We start from the raw sequence: 10,109 nt of genomic DNA, 5'->3' as shown, positions 1-10,109 counted from the left end.
TATATTATGGCTGAAGGATAAATTAGTGAAATATAATGACAAAAAACCCACAAAAAAATAATAAACATATAAACAAATACACACCAAACATGGAAGGAGTTTAACCACAAATAAGCTTTTGCTTCAGCACCTATGGTGTCTACCAAAGGTACCATAGGTAACTACAGGGATCTAAAGAGCGCTGTGATTGACCTTTATGCCACTTTCTTAGGAACACCTGTACATTCAGGCATTTAATCAGCCCATCGTCTGGCAGCAGTGATTGTGATTTTCTTTCTGGTGTATTTTTAACAAGCTGAATTTCTGGTGAATATCAACATCATATCAAAGCTCACTGCAGTCCTACGCTCGTCTTCACCATCACTTCAGTCATGACATTCGGATGATGTTTGAGGAGACGGAAATCATTTAAAACTCATCAGACATGCTTCTGCATATCTTTAGAGATTATCTGCAGATTGTTCAATTTAGGACACAGATAAATATAAAGGAATATAAACAATTCAGATCTTCATCAGAATGAATTCATCCTGCTGTAAATCATGTAAACACTTGAGGTTTTTTCCTGCAGCTGAAATGTCCTATGGCCACAGATGAGAATCAAAATAACAAACCATTCTTTTTTTAATTACACAGAAAATGTTCAGTGTCATCACAAACCAAACTCCCATGTAGATCTCTAAATCCTGTTGTGAATAGAAAGGTGATTTAAATCTGACATGAAGTGTTATAATTAGACTGCAGATCAACAGAAACATCGTTATGTTAAATGTCTGGGCTTCAGTCATCGTCCCCTCCAATAAAATCCTTCTATATAGACAATCCGAGCTCAGAAACCTGATAAGCACTCAGCACTCACATGACGTCCTTATACACACAGACACGCACACACTCACACACACGCACGCACACACACACACGCGCGTACACACACCACACACACGCGCGTACACACACACACACCACTATCACCATCAGCAGCACTGCACTCGTCACTTTCTTTATCCAGCAGCAGAGGTTTTGTTGTGGGTTTTTTGTGTGTGTGTGTGACACATATCGACGTTCTCCACACATCTCTCCACAATGATAGATTTTCAGTCACTCGCTATTAGTCCCCACCGTCCTCACCCTCACTCATTCCAGACCTCCTTCCATTACACACACACACACACACACACACAGCCAAATCATTAAACCAGGCATGTTAAAAAGACTGAATGTCTAATGCAATCAATCAATTTGTTTTTAACTTTGAATAACAAAGTCAGACAAGGATGTCTGTTCTTACATGCCATGAATTATTGAGCCGGGCAGCAGAGCTTTAGAGCCACAGACCTGTTAACATTCCTCTTCCATTATGCTTCATTTACAGGGCATTATTGAAAGGGCTGGAGAAGAGCTGGTGACTTCAGGACACCTTCAAACAAATAACACAGGGCCCGAGGTGCGACATGCAGCTCTCCTGATAACGCTGTCATTAGGAGTGATATCGAACACACTGATGTGAACAAACGATGCTGTGAAGGATACAACCATTAATTTTTTCATATCAACTCTGAGAATGTGACTCACTGGTTTTGTGTTTATTGAATAATAAGCAAGTTATTAGACATCTTTCTAAAGAAACATTTGAAATAAAATGCAGAGACGTCTCTTTTCTCTTGAGCAGTTTGTTTCATTGTCCCATGTTTTTCTCTTTATGTCTCAGATTCCACAGAGGACAAAGTTAAAGAAGGGAATTAATGCAGCTCTTAAGAGGACAGAGATGAACACTAATGTCTGGCATCACAATTAAAGACAGAAGGGATCTAGACATTTTTTATCCTATTTTCATTGTTCTCTGCTCCACTGCAGTAATAGAACTTTGATTCAGTCCATTCTGGCCCTTGAAACTGAAGCTTAAGTGAATGGCACCAAACACGGATCACTAATTGATTTACACTGGAAGCTGCTGGTCCCTTGTAGTATTATTGTGTTTTAAATTTCCCTTGGGCTCAACACATTGATTTATGGTTTATAAATGGAAATGAGAATTTGAGAGCAGAACAGGGTGAAGAAAAGGATGAAAGATCGTTACTAGCTTTCCCTTTTCTCTTTTGTGTGATGTCTTTAAAGACACAAAGCCACAGACTGTTACACTAACCTCGCTACACATTACCGCCATCTAGTGGTGAGCTTAAGAATGACACCTGAACAAGATCGAAAATAGCCAGTGTGTATTTTATTTGCATTTGATTAAACAGCACATTACAGATATTGTGGAATGGCATAAATAAGATGAACATATAATTATCAATTCTCAAAAGATTTATTCTGTGTACAATCACTGGTGGGAAAACTTAATGCTGCAAAATAAGAATAAACTAGAAAATATTCAACAACTTATATTTAAACAAATTTAAAACAGGGAGATTTTTTAAAAAAAAAAATTCTGGTCCCAAGATTTTACTGTAAAAACATCACACTTTTGCTCACGGGACACAAAACACGAGGAAATATAATCCTGGTACACAAACTGTGGGTACAAAATAATGGCCATGAAACACATGAGAATGCTGAATGTATTTAAGATAATTTAGAAAATAGTTTTCCAAAGGCACAATAACCTATTATTATTATTATTATTATTATTATTATTATTATTATTATTATTATAATAGTGTTATGGCAGAATTTGATTTAGAATATACTTTAAGCTCATTTAATGTAAGACGTCTTAAACAGGGTTTTTTTTTTTACTTCCTGTTGCGAATATACGGTTATTAAACTAGGATTCTACAGAAAGGCAAACAGCTTTGGCTATACAGTAAAAGCAGTGTATCCCGTTACAAGGGCGATTCAAGTCATTCTAGCGTGCACATTATATCACATACTGATTACTGTGAAGATTATATTTTTATTGCATATACAGGAGAAAAGAAGACAGAAATTCCTTCCTGAATTGTAATAAAAGAGGCACTCAGGTCAATAAGCGGAACACGTCTGCCTCATCCGCTGGACTTTCCCCAAATACAAGAGTAATACTGAGTAGTGAAGGAATAACTAACACCAGAAGCTATAGAAATGCACAGGCTGTGATCTGCAGGAGTCTCTGGCGCCCCCCTGTGGGTGTGAGGTCTACTTGCGGGCCACGGTTTCAGCCAGCTTCTTCAGCCTCTTCTTGAGCTCCAGAGGAAACTTCTCATAGCACTTCTTACACACAGGCTTCATGTCAAACTCCACAAACTTGTTCCTGTAAACAAAAAAGGACTCTTATAAACGTTGCTTTTTTTTAGGATAATATAAAGAAAATACTAAAATCCTTAAACACAACTTTTCCACAAATTAAATAAAAAAACATAAAACACGTCACGTCACGTATGTGTTTATGTTTAATTAACCCTTATGGACACCTCTGGACGTTTCTGTCCATGAGGGGACATAGTTTCCCTAATTTTTTGGCCATATCTTTCTCTGTTTCAGCTAGAGGAATGTTTTTTTGGACAAACAGTTAGGTACTAAGTGTAGTTTTAATTAGAACTGAGGTTGAGTAACAGATTTATGCAAAAATAAAAAAATCGGATATAATTTGCTATAACATTAAATTATTGGTTTTCAGCCACAGAGGTACATGTAAGGGTTGTTTTTGTCAAGTTTCCAGATGGGTTAACAAAACACCTTTAAATCTTAGACAGATAAAATCAAATGAAAAACAAGTCCCAAAAAGAAAGAAGGGGTGTGAATACTTGTGCAAGTCACTGGATTAACCTCTAAAGTTTCTTAATGTGTCGTTTGTCTCTAACTCAGAGCAATTCATACCAGACAGGTTTCTGAACCTTTTTCTGATGCATGTGTGAAGTGCCTCAAATGAAGGAGTTAGCACTTTCAATTCAACACGTTCCAGTCAACATCATCTGTTATCGGTGTTGTGTTTAAATTACTGATCTCCATTATGTAAACTCAACAGAAATCCTAACCCTCATGTCAGGTGTTTTTATACTGAGATGTTTGTTGAATGTATGTTGAATGTAAAGTGTCTGGTGTGAAATTTAGACAAAGTTTGAAATATATGAATCTGTAAATCTATAAAACCAGGATGTTACACCATGAACAAACACAAGGAAACACACGTAAATATATACATGAACAAAGAGACATGGGTCAGAGGAAATGGATGAAATGGAGGGCACTGACCCCAAAAAAAGCATAAAGTAAGGATGGATGAGCATGAAGAAAAAGAGGAGACAGGAGTTACGGACAGACAGCAACGGTCTTCTTCTTCCTCTCACGAGTGTCACGTTCACGTTTAGCAAGGCGGCGTTTCAGCTCCTCAGGCAGCCGGTCATAACAGTGCTTACACATCGGCTTCAGATCTACCTCCACAAATTTGTCCCTATGAGGACAGTGTAGATTTCGAGCAAGAACACGATGGGAAGGAAACAGAGACAGGAGAGAAATACAAGAAGCAGTATAAGAAAAGGAGAAAGAAAAGAGATAAGATGTACAAGAGCCATCGGCAAAGAGTATAGGCGAGGATTAAACAGGTATAAACTCCTGTCAGAAACAGAGAACGCCAAGAGGGATGGGCAGAGAGAGAGAGAGAGAGAGAGAGAGAGAGAGAGAGAGAGAGAGAGAGACAGAGAGAGAGAGACAGACACAGAGAGAAAGAGAGAGAGAGCGAAAGACTAAGAGAGAGAGCGAGAGATAGAGAGAGAGAGAGAGAGAGAGAGAGAGAGAGAGAGAGAGAGAAAGAGAGGTGTGTATTTCTGCACTAGACTTACTTCAGAGTGAGCTTGGTGTTGCAGGTAGAACAGGAAAAGCAGTTGACACACCAGGCTTTGTTCAAAGCTGACACCACTGTAACAGAACCAGGACCACATTAACATCTGATAAATAAAATGCTGCCTGCATCAACAAAGGGGATATTACAGTTTTAGACAATCACACACTTACATAAAAAAACCCACCTCCACCCCAGTATGACTTTTTCAGCAGAAGTTGCTCCATCAGCTCTAACGATTCTATGAATACTGATGAACACTGTTTTTGTTCATCATTCCACTTTAACTACACTCATACAGACGACTTCTCTCTTCTGACAAATGGGTGGTGACGAATTTTCCCTAGACGTCCAAACTGATGAGTCACTGTGGGTTTTTAAATGACGTCTAAACACCTACGGCTTCCTAAAGTGTTTAAACTGGCACTAAAAAAACATCAATAAAGATAAATAGGTAAAAAAAATATCATTGATTACTTTGATTTCTTATACTGATGGAGACTTCACTGCTTTTCTATACGTTGCTATGGATGAAGGCATCTGTGAAACAGCACAGGTGTAAATGTGAATGCTAGAAAAATAGACTAGAAATTACCGTCTCCTTCGATCACTCGGTTGCAGTGGTAGCAGACATCACCAAAGAGCTGTGTGGAACAAGAACGAGCAGATAATCAAGCTCAACATATGTGGATAATCAACATCATAAGGACAACATGTGGAGAAAAATCAACATTGTCCAATTCCATTAAAGGACATTTATTTTCATGGCTATATGTTAAATCTAGTAGATCATATCTATGATCCCGGGACCTGAATAACCACAAAAACAATATTGGGAGAGCATTTTATCACATGCTCAGGCATACTACTGTATATAGGCCAAGATTCAGTCCACTACAAATAACATCAAAGCCATTCCATTTTCTTTCTATTTGAGGAAGATTTCAGTCTCAGTTCCGTGAACATCACCATGTTACCTGGTTGTAGTGAGTTTCACAGTAGGCCAGACCTTTTCTTTCATAATGGCGATGACCCAAGAAAGGTTTCTCACACTTAGCACACACGAAATGCTGCGAACACACAGGCACGAGTGATTAAAGCAAATGCAGCTTTGTGCACCACAACCTTACTGCAGGAACCAACGGTGCATGTGACATCACACATCTGACAGCTAGAATTTATACCATCATTTACAGTCAGACTCTATTCAGCAAGGATATATATATATATATATATATATATGAGAGCGAGAGCGAGAGAGAGAGAGAGAGACATGTTTTCTTATGCGAAACAAAAGAAATTATAACAAATTTCTGTTATATAAGTATATAACAGAAAATATAATCTGTTTCTACAATCTCATTTTTGTAAAAGTTTTTAAAAATATCAGAATGTGTAAATCAGCCTCAGTGTTCTTGGAGTTTTATATATAATATCATAGATCTGTTTGAGAAAATGATCTGTATGCTGTAACACTGGGGCTCATGTAATATTCGTTTTAGCATGTGTTAGACATGACCCAAATATCTACACTCCCTCACTCGCACTCTCCCTCACTCGCACTCTCCCTCACTCGCACACACTAACTCACCTCAACATGCCACTGCTTGCCCATGGCATTGACCACACGGCCTTCGATAGGCCTTCTGCAGGCTCCGCAGATCGGCACTCCCATTTTATCATGACATGGGAGACAGTAGAGTTCTCCTTTCAGCTCCCGAGCATCAGCTGTTAACTCCTTACTGAAAAAGATATGAGGAGTCCAATACATCATCTAACTGGGGTCTGGGGACAAAGTGTACCACAATAATACACGAGAGAGAGAGAAAGAGAGAGAGAGAGAGAGAGAGAGTATGTGTGTGTGTGTGAGAGAGTGTGTGAGAGAGAGAGAGAGAGATTTCCTCCTCTCATTTCCTCCAATGTGTCACTTACCCACAGTTGCTGCAGTTGAAGTGATCGGGGTGATAGGGGTCGTTCTTGAAGATGAGGGGCTGCTCGTCGATGATGGCATGGCACTTCTGACAGATGTACTTCCCCAGACCACGAGCCTTCTCCCGATTGTGACACGGGCGACACAGATGACTGAAAAACACGTCGCTTCCTAAGAATCGGTTCAGCTGTAAAATCTGTATATTCGGTGTCGTAACAAACTGGTATTAAAAAGAAGTGTCAGTGGGATTAAGGAGCTCACCGGCCAGCGTTCTTCACAAAGCCCACATCAGCTAACACGGTCTGACAAATGTCACAGCAGAAGCAGTCAGGATGCCAGCTGTTGTTCATGGCTTTAATCACACGGCCAATGATGAACTCACCTACACACAAAGCAGCATTAACCATAAGCTACAACAACAGCTCTGCTCATGTCACACTCACTGCCCTGCTCTTTAACACACTAGTGATAAATGTTCTGCACAACTTTTATACATTATGTTACACAATATTTTCATGCTGTTAGTTTATAGAACAGTAGTCTTTGTAGGAACAACAGGGAATGTTTGAGTGACTGATGCACAGTGTATAATCTTACCACACTGGTGACAGCAAGGAGCAAACAACATCTGGAAATCATGCTCGCAGTACTTCCTGCCTTCAAACTATACAAACAGACAAAAAATCTTTAGCAGTCTGGAAATTATAATTAACAGGTAAACAGATGAAAGTCTGGACAAAGTTGCAGGTCCTATTAAGGGAATGTTATGTTACTATCTACATATACAATAACAGACTACATACACACACACAATTGTCTTGATAAGAAATACACTAAAGTGTTATAAAGCACAACATTAGAAGGTCTGTATAATTAAGAGTCAGGCTGTACCTCGTAGAAAAGTCCCTCAGGAAACTGCTGAAAGCACTGAGCACACACGAAGCACTGCTCGTGATACAACTCGCCGTTACTGTTGACGATCTTCTCCGCCGGGGCAAAGCCACTCTTACAGCGCTCACATGAGGCATTCGCCAGGGCATTGGCCATATTGCTGCTGATAAACAGTTAATAATTATTTTATTAATTCCTGAAATTGTTCCTCTGTTTTATATTAAATCTATCTGAGATCAGACAACTGAAATCTATCCAGGGGCTGAAGTGTAAATCATGATGTATGTAAAAATTTAATTCTGTTCAAAGTCCTCTAGGTGCACAGTAAAAGTCCTCTATAAGTACACAGTACTGTTTCAATTTTAAAATGAGCATCCCATGTTTTTCCAATTCCTCTGTTTCAGAGTTAAGTCTCTTGTTATAGTCCAAAAAATGTATAATAGCCTTCCTCTTTTGTATAAGCATCAGCTTCATTTTCAGGTCTTCGTCATTCAGAGGTTTCTGTGAGAACTGATTACTCTGGAATTTATATTTACCTTCCTAATGAGCTGATTAACACCTGTGGAGTTTTTAAGTTCTCTGTCTTTACACCTGAAAGTAACAATAGTAATGATCTAAAAGTAATAATTCATTTTTTTGTAATCTTTTAAGTCGTAAAATGTTTGAGCTTTTTGTGATTGATGCAGCCAAAAATACTTGATTTCGCTGCAGCTTTGCTTTGACTGAATGAGTGTTGTGATGACGTCACACAAAGAGTCACGGCCTACATCTGAAAACATACAAGTATCATTGTTTTAGCTTGAGTTTTTGTTTATGTCTGCAATCGCAAAACTTTGTACGAACAGATTAAACCATTTTAATATTATACACAATAAAGAGAAGTTTTTTTTCTTATCAAACCTACATATTATAGTTTGTACTCCAAAAGAAGATATTGTGACATGGTATTTTGGTCACATCACCCAGCACTACAACACACTAGAGCCTGGACAGAGGTTTAGAGTAGCTTATGAGACACTTTTATATGACTGCGGTGGTTCTCATCAAAGTTGAGCCAATATTAGAAAAACACTAATCACAGCAGATCTCAGGTCAGAAGTGCTGGTGATGAGACTCAAGAGTGCTGGTCAAGTGACTTCATGATTCCCTGAACAGATATTTCTCCTGAAGAACAGCATAAAGAGGAGCAGTGAGAAGAGCTTCTACACGCAGCCCCATGGTAATAGTGAGATGTGTCTGAGGACAAGGAGACGCAGGACATTTATGTTCCCTTATATGGGCATCTTTACATGGGAAGGTCTCTTATTCTCCACGGCTTTGGACAGCTTGTGTACTTTAGTGTATAAAATTTGTAAATAAAATTAAGAACTACATTACTTAGTGTGAGAGAGTGTTTGTGTGTGTGTAAGTGTGCGAGAGAGTGTGTGTACTTCCTGCTCAAACTGTGTACGAGTGAGGAGGGGGGATGTCTGGGAAACAATAAAGCAATAATTTATTTAAAAAAAAAAAAAAAAAGTCTCCGCACGTAACAAACTTTTCTTCAGAAAACGTCTGTAGTCTCCACATTCTAACTAAAACAAACCTGCACGTAAATCAAGATGACGTAAACTGCGCGAGGACAACGCAGCTGACCAAATAAGGGCATTTACACCTATTCTTGAGGAAACCATTCATGAATCAATGGTTGAATCGAAAATGTTTCCATAGTGGACACAAAAGTAGAGAAGAAAAAGGTGTTAAATTCGGTGCACTAAATTTATTCTGTATAAGATGTGTGTAAGTGCACGTATATAGAAATATACTACATTATATAGGACGATATTTTACATCTTTAGTAAACACGCTAACTGTCTATAAACGTGTACATATTAAATAATATATATAACAGACATATGTGACATAAAGCAAACACACAAACATTAAAGTTAGTGTACGACGGCTAGTTTAATGTCTCTGTTAGCATGTTAGCATCCAGTGTTTAGTCTGAAGCCCTTTTCCTTACCTGCCCGTCATTTCTGACACACCCAGCATCCCCTAATAAACTGCTAATCCAGGACGTGTACCGAGTCGACAACTTTACACCAACTTTATGTTTAATATTTGGAATTAAACACTTCTTTCCGCTCCGCTTTTCTCCGGGCGCTGGATTTTAGTCACCCCACCCTGCTGCCGAGGGACCGTCAACAAATTCCACTCTGGTACTCAAGCGTCATCTGAGTCCCGAATAGAGTAAGGGAGCGTTTTCAAAGGCGATAGTCCGTCAAACACGCATAAGGGCCTGTCAATCATTTTGACTTCGACACCAATAAACTAAGTAGTCACTAACGAAACACTATCAAAAGTAAAATGTTATGTTGAATACAGTATTTTTAGATTTTAACATGTCATTTCTAAAATTGTGAGGCACGTGGAGAGGCAGGTGAGAATAGCAAGGCACGTGGTTAGGCAGGTGGGGGAGCAAGGCATTTGGCGAGGCAGTTGGGTGGAGCGAGGCACACGGTGAGGCAGGTGGGGGGAGCAAGGCATGTG

At 39.0% G+C, this 10,109-nt stretch overlaps 1 protein-coding gene across 3 annotated transcripts; it reads right to left on the bottom strand.

Moving 5' to 3' along the window:
- Window positions 1–2,201: 2,201 nt before the first annotated feature.
- On the bottom strand, window positions 2,202–9,764 carry lims1 (LIM and senescent cell antigen-like domains 1). 3 transcript variants are annotated; one of them, XM_060876104.1, is made up of 10 exons: window positions 9,583–9,764; window positions 7,581–7,743; window positions 7,287–7,353; window positions 6,951–7,071; window positions 6,692–6,841; window positions 6,351–6,501; window positions 5,737–5,829; window positions 5,355–5,403; window positions 4,761–4,836; window positions 2,202–3,232 (listed from the first exon to the last, which is right to left on the bottom strand). In XM_060876104.1, exons 1-10 carry the CDS (start codon window positions 9,609–9,611, stop codon window positions 3,118–3,120), a joined length of 1,014 nt encoding a protein of 337 aa, XP_060732087.1. In that variant the 5' UTR covers window positions 9,612–9,764; the 3' UTR covers window positions 2,202–3,117. The 3 variants fall into 3 exon arrangements, with proteins under 3 accessions (XP_060732087.1, XP_060732096.1, XP_060732105.1); XM_060876113.1 differs by having other exon boundaries at window positions 7,581–7,740; XM_060876122.1 differs by lacking the exon at window positions 2,202–3,232 and adding an exon at window positions 4,157–4,372 and having other exon boundaries at window positions 7,581–7,740.
- Window positions 9,765–10,109: the final 345 nt, after the last annotated feature.

Source organism: Tachysurus vachellii, chromosome 1 (genome assembly GCF_030014155.1).
Source record: "Tachysurus vachellii isolate PV-2020 chromosome 1, HZAU_Pvac_v1, whole genome shotgun sequence".
In the NCBI taxonomy this organism is placed as follows: domain Eukaryota; kingdom Metazoa; phylum Chordata; class Actinopteri; order Siluriformes; family Bagridae; genus Tachysurus; species Tachysurus vachellii.
Note: the sequence above shows the minus strand (reverse complement) of the source record. Positions and strands in the feature narration are given on the sequence as shown.

What these genes read in the sequence shown, in the direction of transcription:
- lims1 (XM_060876122.1), bottom strand. Translation starts at nt 9,611, where the DNA reads ATGCTGGGTGTGTCAGAAATGACGGGCAG. An exon ending in TCCTTGCTGTCACCAGTGTG is followed by an intron (nt 7,072 to 7,286) that starts GTAAGATTATAC and finishes CTTTGTGTGTAG; the next exon opens with GTGAGTTCATCATTGGCCGT. An exon ending in TTCAACTGCAGCAACTGTGG is followed by an intron (nt 6,502 to 6,691) that starts GTAAGTGACACA and finishes TATCTTTTTCAG; the next exon opens with TAAGGAGTTAACAGCTGATG.